General features: G+C 47.9%; 1 protein-coding gene across 11 annotated transcripts; it reads left to right on the plus strand.

The window, feature by feature from the left end:
* The first annotated feature begins 151 nt into the window (after positions 1–151).
* Positions 152–21,102, plus strand: BRD8 (bromodomain containing 8). 11 transcript variants are annotated; one of them, XM_073355008.1, is made up of 22 exons: positions 152–229; positions 397–493; positions 2,422–2,569; positions 3,072–3,121; positions 4,500–4,622; positions 4,743–4,823; positions 5,320–5,384; positions 6,142–6,278; positions 6,626–6,841; positions 8,633–8,777; positions 9,952–10,161; positions 10,629–10,909; positions 12,052–12,492; positions 13,089–13,182; positions 13,384–13,421; positions 13,825–14,039; positions 14,429–14,521; positions 14,815–14,883; positions 16,202–16,379; positions 16,768–16,872; positions 17,800–17,844; positions 20,590–21,102. In XM_073355008.1, the coding sequence occupies exons 1-22, from the start codon at positions 211–213 to the stop codon at positions 20,647–20,649; spliced, it is 2,910 nt and encodes a 969-aa protein (XP_073211109.1). In that variant the 5' UTR covers positions 152–210; the 3' UTR covers positions 20,650–21,102. The 11 variants fall into 11 exon arrangements, with proteins under 11 accessions (XP_073211109.1, XP_073211111.1, XP_073211110.1 ...); XM_073355010.1 differs by having other exon boundaries at positions 2,422–2,491; XM_073355009.1 differs by lacking the exon at positions 17,800–17,844.
* The last annotated feature ends 306 nt before the right edge of the window (positions 21,103–21,408 follow it).

The raw sequence follows: 21,408 nt of genomic DNA on the forward strand, positions 1-21,408 counted from the left end.
CCCGCTTAACCAATCAGAACGCGAGCAGCCCTACCGCCAATCACAGGCTGGGACGGGGCTGAGGGAGTCAGAGCGAGGCTGGGGGCGGGGCAAGGTGACGGCGTTTATTTCCCAGCCGCCCATGGGCGCCCGCCGGCCGGTGAGTGAGTGTTTCCCGGCGAGCTTTGCGCTTGGCTCCACCCCCTGCCCGTGGCGGGGCTGTCGGGGAAGATGGCGGCCGGGACGGGGAGTGAGTGAGGGGCGCGCGGCGGGGAGGTGCCGCCTGCGGGGCTGGGGCCAGGACCGGGGGCGGGGGCTCGGGCGGGGGGGAGACTCGGGGGGCGGGGGCTCTGGAGGGAGGGAGGGAGGGGGGGGCACCCCACCGCAGCACCCTGAGCTTTCCCTTCTGCCTGGCAGAGCACAAGCTGCTGGGCGCCGGCCCCACGGAGCCATGGTCCGTCCGGGAGAAGCTCTGCCTCGCCTCCTCGGTCATGCGGAGTGGGGACCAGAACTGGTAAGCGGCGAGAGCCTCTCCACGGCTAAAATCCGCCTCCCGGGCGCCGGCCCCACGCGCCGCCGCCTCGCTCGCTCGCTCGCTCCGGAACCCGACCCGCGGTGGGGCTGGGAGCGCTCACGCTGACCAGAGCCCCGCTTCACAACCCTCCCGCTCCAGCCGCAGCGCCTGCAGGGAGAGCGTCTCCTGGAGCCCTTCGCTCCAGGGAGAAGGCGCCGTCGTGACTGAGCCGCGGGCCCATGTCCGGGAAGGACTGAAAGCAGCGTAGAGAGGGGTTGAGAATCGAACCACTGTCTGTCACGGCAATTGCCTGGATCCATTAACTGTGTCTTTAAAGACTTGTAACTAGGGCTGTCGAGCGGTTAAGAAAATTAATTGCATGATTAATCGCACTGTTAAGCAATAATAGAATACCGTTTATTTAAATACTTCTGGATGTTTTTTCATTTTCAAATATATTTATTTCAATTACAACAAAATAGGAAGTGTACAGTGCTCACTTTATATTTATTTTTGATGTCAAGAATTTGTACTGTAAAAAAACAAAAGCAATCGTATTTTTCAAAAAAAGAAAAGGAGGACTTGTGGCACCTTAGAGACTAACCAATTCATTTGAGCATGAGCTTTCGTGAGCTACAGCTCACTTCATCAGATGCATATCGTGGAAACTGCAGCAGACTTTATATACACACAGAAATCATTTTTCAGTTCACCTAATATAAGTCCTGTAGGGCAACCTCTTTATCATGGAAGTTGAACGTACAAATGTAGAATTATGTACAAAAAAAGCTGCATTCAAACATAAAACAAGGCAAAATTGTAAAGCCTGCAAGTCCACTCAGTCCTACTTGTTCAGCCAATAGCTCAGACAAACACGTTTATTTACATTTTTTAGACATAATGCGTCTGCTTCTTGTTTACAATGCCACCTTAAAGTGAGAACAGGCGTTCTCATGGCACTGTTGCAACTGGCATTGCAAGATATTTACATGCTAAATGCACTAAATATTCATGTGTCCCTTCATGCTTGAACCACCATTCCAGGGGACATGTGTAGATAAGAAGAGGACAGCATTATCTCCTGTAAATGTAAACAAACTTGTTTGTGTTCGTGATTGGCTGAACAAGAAGTAGGACTGAGTGGACTTGCAGGATTTAAAATTTTGCATTGTTTTATTTTTAAAAGCAGCTTTTTTTATACATAATTCTACATTTGTAAGTTCAACTTCCAGAACAGAGATTGCACTACAGTACTTGTATGAGGTGAATTGAAAAACACTACGAATATTTGCACTGTCAAAATGATAAAAGAAATAATCAAAAATAATATATACTTTGATTTCAGTTACAACACAACACAATATATATGAAAATGTAGCGAAACATCCAAAATATTTAACACATTTCAATTGGTATTCTATTATTTAATAGTGTGGTTAAAAATGAGATTAATCATTAATTTTTTTGAGTTAACTGCAATTAATTGATAGCCCTACTTATTACCATAGTTTTTTCCTCGATTGTGCATGTTTTTGCAGAGTGAGTGTAATGTTGTCCTTAGGGTATTATCAGGAGTCTGAAACTCACTTTCTTCCAAAGGAAGCTTTAGTTTGTTTGGAAATGGACAGATCCCTTCAACAGTCCTAGGGCTAAAACTGGACAATTCCCAAGAATGCACTAGCTAACTTATTATTTGTATTACAAAAGTCTCTAGGACCCAAGTCAGGGACCAGCACCCTATTGTGCTAGGTCTTGTACAAAGACAGTACCTTTCCCAAAGAGCTTATACTCTTAAGTACCTAGGAAAGTTCTGTACATTACACATGCTATGGCTAAGTGAGCAGTGAGACAGGCTAGCACCCTTCTGCCATGTGTTTGGTGAGGACAGGAAGGCAAGTTTCCAGTCCTTTACCTGCTCTTTCTTGCAGGGTATCAGTCAGCAGAGCTATCAAACCCTTTGCAGAGCCAGGCCGCCCACCTGACTGGTTCTCTCAGAAGGTAAGATGCTGGCTTTTGAATTTTGGAAAGGGGCTACAACTTGCCAAGACTGGCTTCTGGGGGTATGGCTGCTTGAAGGTCAGTAACTTGAGATAGCAGGGAAGGAGGTGTTTATCTGGAGGAGATGGGGAATCACTTTTTTAATATTGTCATTTTTCTAGTCCCAATTATGTCTTATGAAGAACTGGTCTTGGTCCAGTTCTAGCCAACCAAATGTCTTTGAGATATTCTTGGCCTGTACCAACTCTGAGAACATCCTGCAGCTGCTCCTCATAACTGTAGTATTTCCCTTCTTAGACGCATACATTATTAGGCTGGGGAATCTGCTTTTCTTTCCTCTGGCAGATCGGTATGGACAGGAGCAGGGAGTGGGAGGAAATCCTGGTACATTGAACCCACTTGCAGTCATAAATGTGACTCCAATGTGTGCAGCTGTGTCCCTATCCATACCTCTGAGAACACACTCAGTGGGTGATAGATCTTTGAAGAGGGGAGCCCAGTGCCCACATGAGCTTTGCTGATGGAATTGTCTGTGATGACTGTTCTCTGTGTGCTCTAACTCCCTTTGTTTTTTCCCTAGCACTGTGCATCTCAGTATTCAGAGCTTTTGGAGACCACAGAGACCCCCAAGTGAGTGCAAAGGATGAGGCATGTGGTTTCTGCAACAGCTCTTGTAGGGCTCAACAGTTTATCTGGCAGTGCATTTGCCCGAACTGTTAAAGGAAGAGCAGGCAGGGACAGGGAAATCTAGATGTGATATCTGGGCAGGGAGGGTGACTGCTGCCAAGGGAGGAACAGCTGGGAAGGAAGCATAGAAATATTCACCTAGAATGCTCTTTCTGTTCATCCAGTTTCCTACTTTAGAGGACTAGACCCTTTCAGATCTAAAAGTTTCTGTAACTGGTTACTGTAACATTTATTCCTGAAATGGTACTGTTCATTCATATATATCACTTTCTGCAACCTTTATAATATAGCGCATTGTGGAGCTCCTGAATTATCTTGGCCAGAATTCTCAGCAAAGCTCCCCAAAGTAGCATTTTATGGTAGTTGCAGTCCACAGTTAGAAAGATAATGTAACATAATGCATCCCAGTAAGGCAGTAATATTAAACAAGGGTGTATTTCATAAAATATATGGCACTGGTGTTGCACCCAAATAGTTTTGTTTTTTATACAAAAAAGTCTTGATCACATGCATTGCCATATAAACCAAAAGCTGTATGCATAAAACTACAGTTCAGAATAAGAGAGGAATCTGGGATTATAAAAGACCAAGCTTTTTCCACTTCTCACTATATGCTGCTCTTTATATACCCATAGCATTTTGGGATTGTGCAGGGAGGAGCAACTGAACCTCCTGTTCTTTCCATCTATACTAACACTACAACAGTTTAGACTGAAATGTTTCAGTCTGTGCTTGGCATAGGCTAAGTTCTGAGCTAGGGTGCTTATGCTGGCCCTTAACACCCAATGAAATTAGAGGGAAAACATTTCCTAGTAGTAGCTTTTTTTTTATGCTACACATAATTAGCATATGGAACTCACTGCACAGGTTACTGAAACAAAGAGTAGAATTCAAGAGCGAGATTGAGTATTTATGGATAGTAAGAATCTTATCTGAAGTTATACTAGCTAGGGTAAAAATTTGACAGGAAGGCAAACCCTTCTGCTTCATGGTATGAATCATCCACTTTTCCTTTGAAGATAGGAAGAAACTAGCCCCGTGATGGGGTTTTCTGCACCTTCTGAAGCATTTGGTGCTGGCCACTGTCAGACAGGCGACCTGGCTTGGTCAGCAGGAGGGTGTTTGAGCAGTGTGAGTTCCAGTATTTTCTCTGGGAAAAGAAGGGGAAGAGGTAAACTGGGGACCAGGTTAGTTGGTAAGGAAGAAGCTAATAGGGCATGGCTGGAGTGGTGGGGTTGTGTGGGCAGCAGATGGTGTTTATAGGAGGACTGGGGGTTCCTGTGGTTGGTGCTTGTATCATTTTCCTGTCCTTGTTCTGTAGGAGAAAACGTGGTGAGAAAGGGGAGGTTGTGGAAACCGTGGAAGATGTCATCGTGCGGAAACTGACAGCAGAACGAGTTGAGGAGTTGAAAAAAGTTATCAAGGAGACACAGGAGAAGTATAGGTACATATTAGAGGGGTCAGGCTCTGGTCTGACTGAAGGGAGTGAGTATAGCAGAGGGAACTGAAGAGTGTACATTGCAGGCTTGGTGTGGAGCTGAGGTGACGCTGTGTCTGTTTGCAGGCAGCTGAAGAAGGATGCAGAGCTGATCCAGGCTGGACACATGGATAGCAGACTGGAGGAGCTGTGCAATGACATTGTGGTGTGGGTTATCTTATTATTTCCCTGTTCCAATTCCCCCTGAGATTGTATTTCTCAGAGCCCTTGGGCTTGGGGATATTCCCCCTTCTCTCTGTCTCTCTTTCAGTCATTGCACTCCCAGGCTTGGGAGGAATAGCTAAGCTGGACAGATGCTCTGGCTTTTAAGGGTTATATTTGGAATGGGAGCGCAAGCCAATATGGAGTGTCTCTTGGAGCTCTCCAGCACTGGCATAAGGAGCCTGGTGCAGGCTTGCAGTGTCCTGTTGGCATCATCTTGGGTGTAGAGCTGAGTGAGACTCCCTGGAATGTCTCTCATTCCCTGACTGAAGCCTGACTACTCCTTTGCTCAGGGCAATCGGGCCTTAGCTAGGAGGGACGTCTCATTGACATATGAAGACTATGGAACAGGTGTCTGACCTGCTGGCCCTGGGGGAGGCACCAGGTGGCTTTTGGGTCCCGGGGGCATTGTGCCACCAAGTACTTTGTTTGCTTTGTTCAGGAAGAAAAAAATGGAAGAAGAGGAGGCAGAGGTGAAAAGGAAGGCTACAGATGCTGCTTATCAGGGTGAGATGGGACTATGTTTGCTTCCCCCCACCCCTACACTCACACACAGGAGCGCTTGTTTATTTAAAAAAAAAAAAAATCTGGGGTGAATTTAAGGCTGGTTAGGATCCAGCCCTGAGAAAGGGAGGAACCTGCAGAGGCCCAGGTAAGAAGAACCTGGATACTCTGCTCTCCTTGGCTCAGGGTTAGGAGGAAGAGGGATGCACGCAATTTTCAACACCATATTGTAAAAGTGCAAAATGAGGAGAGTTGAAAGAGGAACCCATAAAGTAAAAATGCCCCATTAGGCAAGGGGGAGAGCTGGATGCAGTCCTTTGCAGAAAAGGCACCTGAAGGGAAGCAGGAGAATGGCCTGATAAGGAATATTAGAAATGGACCGGGAGTAAGACTCTCACTAGTCATGGAAGATAAAACTTACATTCATGCCTGAAGGTGCAGCAGCAGAAAGATGGGTTAAATATTCAGAACAACTTAGTAGCTTTCGGGACAGTTCAGCCATGGAACCAGTGGTAGGGGAGCTTGTGCAGACCCTGCCACTGGGCAGGTTCAAAGCAGGGATCCATCAGCCATTCATTAGGGATGGCATATGATGGTCAGCCTTGCTGTGGTGCAGGAGTTGAATTAGGTGACTTTGTGGCAATCACTGTAACTGAAGTGGTTGATTTGGTGGTGTCTGCTAGGCCAGAAGCAGAACTGATTCCAAGGAAGTTTCCCAGCTGGAGCCTTGGGGTCTCACTTCCTTTCCATTCTCTTCCAGCTCGTCAGGCAGTTAAGAACCCCCCACGAAGGTTGACCGGTGTGATGGTCCGCTCTCCTGCAGGTTCATCCTCCCCTGGAAGAGACTATGCTCTGGGGGACTTGTCTCAGCAAGCTGTGGAGGAGACCAGCCCAGGGGTAAGGATGCTTCCCCTGGTAAGAGAGAAAGCAGCAGGGACTGGGGAGCTCTGTGCAGCTTGGGAGTGCCCCTTGCCTTGCCCTATCTTAGTGCTGTAGTATGGCCAGTGTGCAGTATCATCCAGGATACAAATTCCCTTCAGTGTCTGTGATGAGGTAGTGGAGCAGGTATCTGGGGCAAAGGCAGGGAGTGAAAAGGTGAAAGCACATGCCTGGAGCGGTGCAGTGAATGAATGGAGCAGGCCCCTGGGGTGTGCTGGGTCAGTGGCCTTGGGGGAAGGGATAAGTGGGTCTAGTCAGTATGGTGAAGGTGTGGCTTTGAACAGTGTGGTTTTTCTCTTTCTCAGGTAACTCCAGGGACATTGCCCAGCACCCCAGTTGCCTCCTTCATTGGGATCCCTGACACCCCTCCAGGCTCAGCTCCCCTGGATGCCCCCATAACCCCAGTCACTGATGATTCACCCCAGAAAAAGATACTAGGACAGAAAGCAACTCCGCCTCCTTCCCCTCTGCTCTCGGAGCTACTGAAGAAGGGCAGCCTCCTCCCCACAAGCCCCAGGCTGGTATGGAGCACTCTGCTCACATATACAAACATACTGATGAATTTATGCTTCAGACTCTCGCACTGAATAGGAGAGCTGTAAAGGGCTTGCAAGATCTGGATAGTTTTTGAAGATTCCAGCACAGGGAAAATCCTAAAGCTGTCATTAAACCCTGTGAGCCACAAAGGTGGAACTTTTTCCTTGTGGTACTATGAATTCAGGACTGAAGAGGTTGGGTAACTCAGGGCTTGTCTTTGCTATCAGCTGCTGCAATTGATGCAATGGTTGTCGATTTAGCAGGTCTAGTGAAGACCCACTAAATCGATGGCAGAGCGCTCTCTGGTCAACCCTGATATTCCACCTTTCGGTAAGCTGACTGGAGAGCTTCTCCTGTTGATGCAGCGTAGTGTGGACACCGCAATAAGTCAACCTAAGCTACGTCAACTTCAGCTACATTATTCACATAGCTGGAGTAGCATAACTTAGACCAACTTACCCTGGTAGTGAAGACAAGCCCTCTGAAAGCAAACTGTCCCCTTTGGGACCTGAAGAGTTGGAATAGCAGACTGCCATTGAGTGACACTGCACTCAGAAGGGAGATCAGAGCAGAACCCCTAGTTAGTCTACTTGGAGGCCTTGTATCTGTATCTGCTTGTCCGCATCTCAGCCCAAAGTTGAATTTTAATTTTCAACAAAAATCAGGTTAACTTATAAGTAGGGAGGTCAAACAAATGCCCTTTATGCAAATAAAAACTGAGACCAGGATTGACAGGTTTGTCCTGTCCTGGACTAGTCCCTCAATGGCTCATGTCCATAGCCTAGACAGTTGTTAAAATAACCACTGTTGCTAACACCAGTTCAACCCTACTGGTGTTAATGATGTTGGGATCCCTAGTATTAGAGGGACAACCAGTTGCTGACACTCTTCAGTAACTTGTTTCTTAGATCTGTTCTGAAAATGGAGTCAGCAGCCATCAGCCTGTCTCCGCTTTGGTTCCTAATGTCAACCTTGGTGGAGCTAAATAGGTGTTAATATGGAAAACTTCTAAAAAACTGTCCCTCATGTAGATGGGTGGCTAGTGAGGCTGAGGACTTCTCACAGGTGCGGAGAAGTTTGGCTCACAAAGAAGTGAGAGGCTTAGAGAAAGGGATAGGACCACCTCAATCAGAGAGGCAGGTGTTGCTGCTGCCTCACTTCCAGTCCCCTCCACTTGCAGAAATGCAGTTGGCTGGGGTAACTCTTCCGTGCTGTTCTCTGGAGTTCTCATCCAGCAGAATGCCAACTTAAGGTATGGGGAAAACCGGGTAAGGCGTGTGGTAGTTTAAGTATTACAGGGGGTTTCTTGCATTAACAATGCCATTTGGCATCCATTTTCAACTCTGTCATTTGCTCGAGGTTACACAGTGAGCCAGTTACTGCCCCTCTCACTTCCTCAGTTTTCCCATCTGCAAAGTGAGGCTATTTCCCTGCCACTTAAGGGGTTGTGAGATTAAATACTGATATTTGTAAAGCAGTTTGGGATCCTTGGGTAGAGGGTCTAGAGCACAGCAAATAATGCACTCACTCTGACTTCCAAGGCAACAGCCACATGGCATCTGTTTCAAATGATTGTAATCAAATATTTCAACCAGCCATGTTTGTGTGTCAAAGCAAAATGCACCTCAGTCAGAGGCTGGACTGGGTTGAAATGTGCAGAAGAGGCTCTGATTCACAGATTGGTGGATATATTAACGGGGTGCATATCTAGGGGAGAATCAGTGATGTGAACATGTCTCCAGCCCAGGAGCTTCATCTGTGTCCTCCTTTGGCAGGTTGGTGAAAACGAGATGGCAGTGACTTCTGGTCACATGAATAGCTCAGGAGTCCTCCTGGAGGTAGGAGGGGTCCTTCCAGTGCTGCATGGTGGGGAAATGCAGTTGGCATCTGGTGCTGTCCCTGCATCCCCTGCTGCTTCAGGTAACCCACACAGACTCTCTTCATAGTTCTCTCTTCTGGGGCACCTGAGGCTTTGGTCTGCGAAATATAGTTTCATAGACGGTTCTATAATAAACCCTTTTCAGGATGGGTCCAAAGACAGCCAGGTTGTCTGCTCGTCACAGTCCATTAAGAAATCCATTGACACTTCTTTGGTTTCTTTAAAATGACTCTAATCCTGGCAGAGAACGAAGCTGCAAAAACACTGGATGATAGGAATTGCCAGGCTGGATCAGATCATGGTCTTATAGTCTGGTCTCTTGTCTCTAACAATGGCCAACACCAGAAGCTTCAGGATAGGGAGGATGGTCTAGTAGATAGGAAACCTGGTTCAACTACGGATTTCTTGTAAACTTTGGCAAGTCATTTAATCTGCCCTTTGCCTCAGTTCCGAGGTATTGTGATGGGAAAAAACCCACTAATGATTGTGAGGCATTTGGATATCATGGTGCTGAGGGCCAGGTGAACAGGTAGACACACAGGTGCAAGAATATCTGCAGTGAACAGTTACAGAACAGCCTGTCCATGGGAAGCTTTCTTCCTGCCCTTGGCCAGTTACTGGTTTTCTCCTGCTTTCTGAAGCAGGAGAGGTTATGCCTTTTATACATGTTTTATCCTATCCAATGTGAATGTTCTTTCTGCTTTCTGAATGTCTGATCTTTTGAATCCTGCTATCGGAGCTGAAGTGGTTCAGTAAATTCGTGCTGGAAGTAGGATTTAAGATGCATAGCAGCCCTTGAACCAGGAGGCAGCTGTCAGGACTAATTTGCAAAGAGAATCTCTCTTTTATTCTTCCCTCACTCTGATCACTAGGAACTGCATTCTTCCTAGTTCACACCATGTGGCTCTATTTGCGGCAAGTTTTTTAAAGAGGGCCCTTAACATCTTTTGCATGTGTGGTGTAGCCTCTGCAGTCTCTTTACACTAAACTCATGGTGTTCCCATAGTCTCTGCATGGTTCTGGCTCAGACTGCATACCTTAGAGTCATGCATTTCTGACACAGTCTACCAGCATGGCTCTCTCTGCCCATAGGTCATTTACAGTACCTTGGGCTCAGGAGGGAGCAGTCAGTCCATGAAGTCTGGTGATTGCATCGGAGAGCTCAATGGCTGTTGCTTCTTGCTCATGTGCTTTTTCCCTGTTGTACTCTGTCAGGTGCTCCTACTCTTTCTCGGCTTCTAGAAGCTGGTCCTGCACAGTTCACCACACCTCTTGCTTCCTTCTCTGCTGTTGCCAGCGAACCTCCAGCTAAACTCCTGCCACCCCCTGTAGAGTCTGTGTCCCAGGCAACCATTGCCATGATGCCCACGCTGTCAGCACCATCCATTGTGCCACCAGCTGCAACTCCAGAAAGCGTAGCGACAGGTGCGTTCCTGAACTACGCACTCATGGGTGGCTTAGTACTTGAAAGCAGCGCTTCCCAAAGGCTCAAACAGAGATGTGAGCTGGGGCTTCTACCTCACCTCAGATGCTGGTCCCCAGAAGGGGACGAGGGAGCATGGGCATGTAAAGCTGATTCCTAGATGGGTGGCCGAGCTGGGGTTCCTGAGGAGAGGTGCTGGATGGGGTTTACAAGGGAATATGCTGGGTGGGCTGGCTGCTGGCATGGTGTGCTGGATCATGATACAAGAACTAGGTTCCTGATTTGCATCCATTATTGGGTAGCAAGCAAATTGCCCTGTGTGTGTCTTTATCCTTTTTGGCCATACTGCTGTGGGTGGGCTTGGGCTATGTGAGAGAGGCTGCTGCTCTTTTCCACCTTAATGGTCACTGATGCTGACAGGCTTTCACCTGACTGGTCTCTGAGTTGTCACTCTCTTATCCTTATCCAGTGAGCCAGTCAGACACTTGTGTTTCCATGGAGGCAGTGTCTGATCCCCACACAGTGACGGTGTCTATGGACAGCAGTGAAATCTCCATGATCATTGATTCCATCAAGAAGGAGTGTCTGGGTACTGATGCTGGCAGTGCTGCTGGGCCTTCCAAAGATCACGGCATGGATGGGAAAGAAGACCTGGATCTCGCTGAGAAGATGGACATTGCAGTCTCCTATACTGGGGAAGAGCTGGACTTTGAAACTGTTGGAGATATTATAGCCATCATTGAGGACAAGGTAAATGTCAAAGCAGGCTGGGAAGCCAACTGCATTTCTTTCCAGGGTCTGGATGTATTTATCTCAGTTGTTACACAGAAGCAGGATTAGGAAGTATTTCTTGCTCATTCAACGATCTTCACCTGCCTATTTCCTCCCTGTCTGTCCAAGTTATTAAGTTCCAGTCCCCTGGCAACCCCCTAGTATGCTGGCAACAGCTGTGTAGTGTGGTGTTGCACTCAGAGGAAACCCTTGGGTTTCAGCTGGCACCAACATTGAATGGGGAACAGATCCCAGACAGACAAACAGATAAGTGCTACTAGCACTATGTAGTCCCAGAAGCCCCATGTTTCTGAGCGTGAAGGCCCCAAGCTCTGCCAAGGAGTCTCCTGGGCCACAAGTACAGACAGGTGAATCTTATTTCTCCATATCATTCAGTACTTGACAAGACCAAGGAACCTGGTACTGAGTGGCTAGTAGGGAACCTTAAATCATTGCTAGCAATCTGTGATGTACTTGGCCCAAAGTGGGAGTTACCCATCTGAAGACACAATATATGTGGCCTGTCCATGGGTGTCAGGACCTGTTAATGTCTTCTCAGTAATGGCTCTTCCCAGCTCCTTAATACCCCTGTTTTAACAGCCAGCTCATAAGGTTTTGAGAAGCCATGTTAGCATGGGCTGCTGGTGACCCAGCCATTGGGGGGCGGGGGGGGCTAGACCCTCCCCTTCTGCCTTCCCCTTCAGGAGCCAGAGCACTCCCACATAGCCCCCAGCGCTGGGCAGCCAGGGGCAAGGCCCCAGAGCACCAGGCCAGGCACAGCCCCAGCCACCCTGAATCCCTGCAGAAGGCAGGCCAGCCAGAGCAGAGTGTTGGGAACCGCAGGAAGAAGGTGCCTGGACCATGGGTGGGGCCATGTTAGGCTGTTTGGGGAGGCACAGTCTACCCCTACCTATGATACCCGCTGCCCATGCATGCTGGTTTATTGTTTAGGAATTAAACTGATGCAGCCATTGCAGCTTCCTCAGCGCTGGGTCACTGTGGCCCTGGCCTGTTAGATAGAGATGTATTTGGGGTGGGAAGGGCTCTCTGGCTGAACCAGTGCAGGGGTTCTGCTCTCCTTGTTGACCTTTGCTTGTGCTGCTGTCTTTGTTTTGGTAAAGGTAGATGACCATCCTGAAGTCCTGGATGTAGCAGCAGTTGAAGCTGCTTTGTCTTTTTGTGAAGAGACTGATGACCCTCAGGCCTTGACTGGCCCATGGGAGCATCCAATTCAGCAGGACCACGAGAAACGGGCACAGATCCCCCATGTGGCAGTGACTGTGAAGCAGGAGAGGCGAGACTGTGACGAACCAGAGGCAAAGGAAATCCAAGACCTAATAAGCATTGCGGAGCTGGGGTCAGAAATAAAGATGGAATCTGCAGAGCTGGAGCAGAACGAATTGAACTCTGCAGGAGCCATGCAAATAGCAGAAACACCTGAGCTCAGGAGTCGAGAGACAGAGGAGCAGCAGAAAGCAGCTGCTGTTGTGGGAGAGAACTCTGAAACGGAGACAGAATCAGCCAAGGGAGAAGCAGCAACACACAGTACGGTGAAGATAGAGGTACATAGGTGGGGAGGATGTGTTGGACTGGTGTGGTTGAAAGCAGGTAACCGTTGGCAGTCAAGGAAAAGCAGCTCAAACATAGGGGTCCATTCCTTCTCTGGAGATGTCTCTTCAGTGAGTACGCTTGGAGCAGAGTAGTGACTTTCTTTGTGGGTTATGACTATTGCTGTGCGAGAGAGACTGAGGACAAGTATTAATATTTGGTGGCATGGGCCCCTTGGTGAGGGCCTTACATGCTAATTTTTTGGGGGGGAGGGATAGCTCAGTGGTTTGAGCATTGGCCTGCTAAACCCAGGGTTGTGAGTTCAATCCTTGAGGGGGCTGTTTAGGGATCTGGGGCAAAAATTGGGGATTGGTCCTGCTTTGAGCAGGGGGTTGGACTAGATGACCTCCTGAGGTCCCTTCCAACCCTGATATTCTATTCTATGATCTTTGAAGCCCTGAATGTATAATAAGTAGATCTTTGCGCTGTCTGCTGCCAGTCCATGTGCAGAATTGCTGTTGTCCTGGCATTCTGTGAAAACCCACTGTCTGTCTGGGACTGGGTTTGGGGTAGTGAGATACTTAAATTTGTGCATTTCTGTTCCCTCCAGATACCACCTGATGATGATTCATCCCCTCCACATGTCCTAAATGCAAGTGACGACTCCTCACAGGCTGATGTTCAGCACAAATTTGAGCTGTCAGGTAATTTAACTGGGCTAGGATATCTTTTACCTGCAACTTTAAAGTCCATTCAGCTAGTGTGGTCTGGTTCAGCATGGGGTGAAGATAATCTATGCAGAAATAGGGAATAATTAATTTGGAAGGGGAGGGTACTGGTGCAGGAGGGGACGTTCTAAAAACTGCTCCTGGAAATCAAAATTTTGCTCTGTCTTTTCCTCCCAGAGTCGATGAAGGAAGAGACCCGAGCTGTTTTTGGGAAGGTAAATGGCCTTGAACTACTTGAGTCCAGTGGTTTAAAATGAGTTTGATACCGTTATGTTGCTGCTGCCTCTCAGCTCCCACACAGTGGATAGGAAAACCAGTGGGAGCCGCGTTCTCCGCCCGCGCGCGTGCCCCCCTCCCCCCCCGAGTAGGAGAGGGCGCCAGTATGTATCTGCATCTGATATCTGTAGCTTAGAGGGACTCACTCCAGGCCCTTGTAATACTTTGTGGCAAGGATTTCAGTGTTTGTGCAAATGCCCCTAGAACTGGCTAGCAGCTGTGATACAGGGCTCCACTCTGCTTACTGAACCAGTCATCTTTTGGAGGTGGTGACCCAGGCATTGTTACTGATAGCTGCATTTTGATTAGGTTAAATTGATGGAATTTGATCTTATATCTCAGGATGCTCAGGGTGAAGATGAGGATGAGGATGGTGCCAGTGAGGCTGCCAGTCTGGAGGAACCCAAGGAGGAAGACCAGGGTGAGGGGTACCTATCGGAAATGGATAATGAGCCCCCTGTGAGTGAGAGTGATGATGGCTTCAGTATCCATAATGCACCTTTGCAGTCACACACGCTAGCTGATTCCATCCCCAGCAGCCCTGCCTCCTCGCAGTTGTGAGTATCAGTGAAACCTTCAGCCACCCACAATGCAAATCTCAGTCCATGCTGGGGAAAGCGTATGGGATTATCTTATTTCTGTGTGTTGCTGGCTGATTGGGCCTGTGGTGGAGATTGGCTGCTGATCTGTCTGGCTCCTGTGGTCTCCTTACTCCCAGGAGCACTGTGCAGACAACTCCATCGAGCCAGCTCACAGGAGACAGGTGTGGCTTCCTTTCCTTTGGCTTGCATGGAGCAATGTGGGTAGATCCAGGGTGACTGAAATTAGGCTGCTGCCGCAGTGCAACATTGGAGCTTGTTGAAGGAAGTCTTGCACCTGGCAATGACCCTGTGCATTTGGCTAGGGGCTCCAGTGCATCCCACTCTGACAGTCCTTTTCTCCTTAGCTCTGTTTGCAGTGAGGACCAGGAAGCGATTCAAGCCCAGAAGATCTGGAAAAAAGCTATTATGCTAGTTTGGAGAGCAGCAGCCAATCACAGGTAAGTGAACTTGATCCTGTGCCGACTGGTAGGAAGTCGGGACCTGTGCCTAGCAAGCTGAAGAGGGGAATTATTTGCTCTCCTGTTCCCCAGATTGGTCTCCACTAGTGCTTGGGTGGGGGACTCTCCACTCACCACATCTGTCCGGTGGTGGTTGACCAGAAGGGCATCCGTGTATGAAACAAGTGCTTAGTGGTTCTGTCTGGCAGAGCATGCTCCACCCTCAGACCAGGTGTTCTCTCTGTTACCAGCGAGGGGACTGACTGCTCACAGTTGCCTTCTTCTCCCTGCAGATATGCCAATGTCTTCCTACAGCCTGTGACCGATGATATAGCACCAGGCTACCACAGTATTGTGCAGAGGTAAGTGGCCCAGCTGTCGTTGCCGTCAGATTCTGTCTGACATGTCTGTATTGGAGTCTCTGGCAGGGGATTACTAAGCCTCAGCACACAGTCAGATTGCAAGGTGGGAAAAGAAGCTCATTACCATTGTCAGTCAGTGGGGAAAAAAGGCTTCCCCAGGACAGGTACATGTTCATTTACAGAAGAGTCTGTGTTCTCCGATTGGATGGGGTGCACAGAAGTTGTGTTCAGAACAGTGTGTCGGTGGTACAGTAAATGGCTGTTGCCCTCCTGTCCCAACTTAGTCCCTGCTGGCCTTAGTCTGTATGTTTATTTTCATCGTCTAGTCTCGCCTGCACATCGGAGGTCACAGAACCTCATTTACCCACTTCTGTAATGGGCCCATAAATTCTGGCTAAGCTATTTGAGTCCTCAAGTCTTGATTTAAAGACTCCAAGTTACAGAGAATTCACCATTTACTCTAATTCAAACCTGCAAGTGACCCATGCCTCACCCTGCAGAGGGGGGTGAAACCACTCAGGGTCTCTGCCAATCTGGGGAAAAATTCCTTCCTACCCCAAATAGGGCAATCACTTAGACCCTGAGCATGTGGCAAGACCTACCAGCCAGACATCTGTTAAAGAATGCTTTGTAGTAATTCAGAGCCCTTCCTCCCCCCTCCCACCCCGCCAGTATGCTGTCTCCAGCCACTGGCGATACTTGCAGTTAGCAATTGCGGATGAGCCATATGCCATTATAGGCAGCCTCCTCATACCATCCCCATGATGGGTTAGCGACACTCCCCCCTACCCCCCCCCCCACACGCACCCCTCAGCTCCTTTAAAGAGCTGATCTACTGTCATCTACATCCTGCCAGGCAACTCTCTTCAAATATATTACTAGAACCACCTGCCAGCTCAAGCAGTGCCTCATGCACCATCTGTGGGCTCTGCACTAGCTCCCCTCCCATTAATGCCAGGAGCAAACACCTCTGTTGGGCACCCCACAGTACAGCCCCAGAGTTGCTAAGGATTAACGCTCTCTTTGAACCCATTCAGAAGATGGCATCTCATCTCACTTCCTGTCCTGAGTCTAGAACCATTGATGTCAGGGAAGGCCTGTTTGACCATGATGGTGCTAGACAGACTAGCTGGAGTTATTGGACTCCTGACATAGAATCATAGAACCGGGAGGAAGCTCGAGAGGTCACAGAGTCCAGTCCCCTGCACTTGTGGCAGGACTAATTATCTAGACCAAGCTTTTTGGGAAGAGAAGAGTTGTGGAGGATAGACCATGTTAGTTTTTCTTACTGCTGCTTCTAACTGCATTTCATTCACAGGCCAATGGATTTATCTACCATTAAGAAAAATATTGAGAATGGGCTGATCCGAACCACAGCTGAGTTCCAGCGTGACATTATGCTGATGTTCCAGAATGCAGTCATGTACAACAGCTCTGACCATGATGTATACCACATGGCTGTGGAGATGCAGCGAGATGTCTTGGAGCAGATCCAGGTAAAGGCTTGAGCTGAGGGCAGTGTTGGACAGAACTTATGCACTGGTTGATATGGGAGGTACTGAGCAGGTCTGTAGGAAGAGGCTACTCGGCTCTGAGTGCCTGCTGCTTTTTTGTGCCCTCTAGAATTTCCCACTGGGTTGGCAAGTCCCAGCTGATAGTTAAAGTTAACTTGATGAGTTTGTGTGGCTTTTTTACTCTTCCCTCAGAATGACTTGTAGCTCTTTAGGGCTGGGGGGAGCTTACGATGAGAAGCAAACTAGAAATTGAAGTTCCCTCCAAAGTGGTCATGCTCGACCTTATGGTTTGTGGAGTAATTAGTGGAGTAATGCCACTAACTGAGCTTGTTTCACTTGATACCATAACTGAATATGTGGTTTCATGCAGCAATTTCTGGCCACGCAGCTGATCATGCAGACATCAGAGTCCGGGATCAGTGCAAAGAGCCTGCGTGGGCGAGATTCCACTCGGAAACAAGATGCTTCAGAGAAGGTGAGGGGGAAAAGGAGGCTGGTGATTTATGCTTTTGTGTGAGAGAGGGATTCCTTCAGGAGGATCCTACTGAGCTGCAGAAGAGGGTCACCTAATCAGACCCTGGGGTGCATGAATGCAGTTGGGGTTAAACTAGCTCAGAGATCCTTATGTGAACAAACCTCTCTGGAAATGTGACCTTCAGTTAGAGTTTAGAGGTGGCAGCTGTAGGTTACCACACAGACAACTTTTGTGAATCACCCCAGCAATTGTGATAGTTCTGTCCTTTTGTCTGTATTAAAGTAGTAATCGGAACCTTAAAGAAGCAGGGGGTGGTTTGGAGGAGTCCCTGCCTGGCAGGGAGATTGGGGTGGAGAATCAAGAACTGGAGAAATGCTCCAGTGTCCCTCCCTTGGATGGTCTGGTTTGCCGATTTTTAGATCCAGAAGAGACTGTTGTGATCATCTAGTCTGATCTCGTGTAACGCAGGCCAGAGAACCTCACCCAATAATTCTTGCATCAAGCTTAACTTGTTGCTGAAGTAATGTGTATCTTAGCTAGGCATCCAGTCTTGATTAAATCATTTTATATGGTAGCAACTGATGTATCCTGTCATCTGGGAGCTACATAGCTGCTGTGGGAAATAGAGGCTGAGTGCACAGAGCTCCAAAATGGTGTTGGGACACAGCAGACCTTGATTGGAAACGACGTGGTGGAGTGAAGGGAAATTCCTGTCCTAGTGTTCTTGCTGTCACAGAATCCTCACTTGGTGGTCCTTCCTTTTCCCCTAATTATTTATTTGTTTCTGTGTGATATCTTGCGGGAGGGAAACTTTCGGGTGCCTGCTTCTCTGCCTTTATGAGCATGCAGGTTGTGTGGCTTCTGTAGGGTGTTTGCATGTTCATATCTGTGCAATCTGATCAGTAAATCTCTTTGGCCTTTTGACAGGACAGCGTCCCCATGGGCTCTCCTGCCTTCCTTCTCTCTCTCTTTGTAAGTATTGAGTGACTGCGGCAGGTAACTGTGAGCTGGAAGGTACTGCTGGCTCCTTGTCTGGGGGATTGTGGCACACTCACAGAATCTGTGGCGTTGTAGCGATGCATTAAACTAGTGGATGTACATCTAGGGTCATCAAATAAGAAACTTCTCAATTCCATTGCCCTCAGGGTAGGGAACGGCTTTTGCCTTTCCTTCTGGTTTGCGGGGTTGCGGCACAGTCATCTACTTCCCTTTTCTCCCGTGATTTTTGTCTTAGTTTCTCCCCACGTAAATGGGAAGACAGATCTGTTGTGCTGTTTTTTGTGGAATATGTGGGCCCAGAGAGTCAAAGGTGTTAAAGCAGGGATCAGCAGCCTTTCAGAGGTGGTGTGCCAAGTCTTCATTTATTCACTCTAATTTAAGGTTTTGTGTGCCAGTAATACATTTTAACATTTTTAGAAGGTCTCTTTCTATAAGTCTATAATATGTAACTAAACTATTGTATGTAAAGTAAACAAGGTTTTTAAAATATTTAAGAAGCTTCATTTAAAATTAAATTTAAAATGCAGAGCCCCCTGGATCGGTGGCCAGGACTCAGGTAGTGAGTGCCACTGACAATCAGCTTGCGTGCCGCAGGTTGCCTACCCCTGTGTTAAAGGGACCCTGTCATAGTACAACATTAAACAGTTACACAAGGCTTGGGGTGTAACAGAGACCTTGGCCACCTTAGTTCATTAAAAATCTTTTTAACATTTTACTAAAGATGCAATAAAGAAGGAAAAACATGTGAAATATTAGGTAGGGCTGTCAGTTTAACAGTATCCCCTATTCCCTTTAGCACTAGAGCGTTTAAGGAAAACTGCCAGTCTTTTATATGGTATTAAAGAATGGTGGTAATTGTCTTTTAAAGTCCGATCCTGTTTGCTTTGGAACAAGACACATGCGGGGAGAGAGAGAAAAGAACAGCAAAGTCAAAAGAGGGTCAAATACTCAGATGCTGCGGTGCATGGAGACACTGGTTAGAATAGCTCTGCGATAATTATGTGAACCAGCCTCTCTGGAAATGCAGCTTCTGGTGCTGACTCTGACTTGCTGCTTCTCTGCTAGAGAAACACAGGGCCTGCACGTGGCCTTATCACCCATTCCAAAACCTGGCAAACTTGTACCTCTGTTGGACTGTTTAGGACATTGCTCTTGGCTCCCTTTGATTGCAGTGTTACAAAACATGCAGTCTTCGCTGGTGAAGCCAGTCTGTTAAACAAAAGGAGATGGATAGGAAAGAGAAAAAATAAGGTGGGGAAGGATAAGGATACCTGAGGAGAGGAGTGACAAAAGGAACCAAGACCTCCCGTAGCAGGTGGGATTTAGGATTTAGCTGGAGCTGGTGGAGGTCTGTGTAATCTGGATCCCTCTCTCTAGCCAGGTCTGATCAGGACACCCCTCAGGATCAAGATGACACAGGCGTAACAGTGGGTTCTAGGAAACGGTGGTGGTGGCAGCAGCCATGATGGTGAAGCGCCAACCAGTCCACTGGTACTTCAGCCAGCTTGATTCTCCCCATTGTCTGTCCTTTTTGAAGGACCCAAGAGGGAGTGATGAGCAGAATAGCTGGTACCCTGGTGGTCTTGTACACCACTTAGGCCTAATTTCCCACACATCGATTTTGATCTATTGATTTCCAGTCCCAAACTCTTGTTTACCAAACATGATGATAATACAGTAGGCCTTTTTGTTTAGACTAATTCAGTCTTTGTCTCAGTTTCATACCTTTTCCTATACTTTTTTTTTATGGGAGACTGGAACATTTAATAAACTTTATGCACTCTTCCCCAGTTGAGCTCCCCATTGGGATTGGCCTGCTAGACCCCAAATTATTACAATGGGTCAAATGCAGCACTGCAGATTCTTATACACTTCACACCTGTTCATGCATATATAGGAGCCGCCCTCCTCTCATCCAGGACAGTGTGCACTGAGAGCAGGCTACAGGACTGGGGGGATCTGCTCTGATCTTTGTTTCATGGATCCGGAAGCAACCACAGTCCTCTGTGGGCACCTCTGCTGTGCCTCTCGGCTCATTTGGGAGAGCCTGGAAAAGCACTTCCTTTCCTGGGAGCTCAGGCCCTTGAGCTGGGAACAGAAGTTTTGAGGGTTTGTTTTCTCACACATCTGTTAGATAGAGATGCTGCCTCTGCTAAAATGTTTGTCAGCCAGAGGGAGAGGGATCCGATGAGAAGAAGCCCTCCAGTTGCCCTGCACTCATGGAGAGTAGCTGTGCGGAGAAGCTAGGGAGCTAGAGCCAGGGTCACCAAGCTGGAGGAACACTTCCTATAGGGATGAGCAGCTGGTCAGGTATGTTAGCCCACAGTCCCCTCTTCCCACTTGAACAGCTCATCTGGAATGTTTCACATAATAAAAAGCAGCACTGTATTAGCCCCAAAAAGCCTGTCTCTCCAGGTGAGAAGCAGCTGAACTTCTGTCTCTTCTTGCTTTCAGTAGACCATAGAGGCATTGGGATTCTGAGTCCCCAGTGGGACTTTATATATTTAGACCCACATTGACTCTTGTAGGAAGGTCTTCAAGGAAGTCTCCCCTGCCTATCTTACAGCAGACTGCAGTGTACTTCCCTCCCCTAGCTTCCAGTAAGCAGAGAGCTTTGTCTTCCATCTGTGCAGTTTCCCAGTCCCTTGAGTAGGGAAGGAAGCTTTTTCCATCCTTGCTAATACTAGACCTTTTTCCTTTTGTTTGCATCTTGATTAGGATGGGGGAACCCGAGGCCGTCGCTGTGCCATTGAGGCTGACATGAAGATGAAGAAATAAGGCTGTAGGCAGGAGGCAAGGCACTACTTGGCATCTTGAGCCAAGGCGTGAGCACCATGCCTGCCCATCTCACAGAATAGGGGAAGAGCTGAATGCAGGCAGGATTCTTGCTGAGGCCTGTTCCACTGTCCTGGCTCATCTACATGGAAAACAGTGTCCTCTCTGATAAGTGTAAGCTGAAGAAACTTCTCTGGAAAGGAAGAGCAGCCCCCACTGCCTGTTCTAGGGCAGCAGTCTCAGGCCACGTCTGTGTCCCAGTGTTAGCTAGCTAGCTGGTGGCTAGGACATACTGTAATGTGAAGTGTACAGATTTTTATTAGTGAAGTGTAAATGTGTATAATAAAGTATGGGTGAGAATCCAGGGTTTGTGTGTGTGTATAATGTGTTTGTATTGACTCATGTCTGTGTGCATCACTGACCTCTGTTGAAGGAAATTAAACTGATTTAGAATCATGTACATAGCACTTCTCATATTCATGGATCCTGAAGTACTTTCCAGTTGTTTGCATATACCACCAGCGGCTGAAATGTGGCCACCTCTGGATTGGAGAACAGCATCTAATGCCCAGAATGTTGCACCATAGTGGGGTAGGAAGGAGAGGGAATTCGGACAAGTGCATCAGGATATGACCTTGCTCTTATGAAGAGGACCAGAGGCTCTTTAATCTGCAAGAAGTGTCAGAACCTCAGCATTTTAAAGTCTAATTTGAGACTTACGCACTGTAAATGTACATTCCTCATGTGATCCCATAGGCCGTA

The sequence above is a fragment of the Lepidochelys kempii genome, chromosome 8 (genome assembly GCF_965140265.1).
Source record: "Lepidochelys kempii isolate rLepKem1 chromosome 8, rLepKem1.hap2, whole genome shotgun sequence".
Lineage (NCBI taxonomy): Eukaryota > Metazoa > Chordata > Testudines > Cheloniidae > Lepidochelys > Lepidochelys kempii.

Coding starts and splice junctions, on each gene's coding strand:
- BRD8 (XM_073355008.1), top strand. Junction 8,778..9,951: donor TGCATCCCCTGCTGCTTCAG/GTAACCCACACA, acceptor GTACTCTGTCAG/GTGCTCCTACTCTTTCTCGG. Junction 16,873..17,799: donor AACAAGATGCTTCAGAGAAG/GTGAGGGGGAAA, acceptor GCCTTTTGACAG/GACAGCGTCCCCATGGGCTC.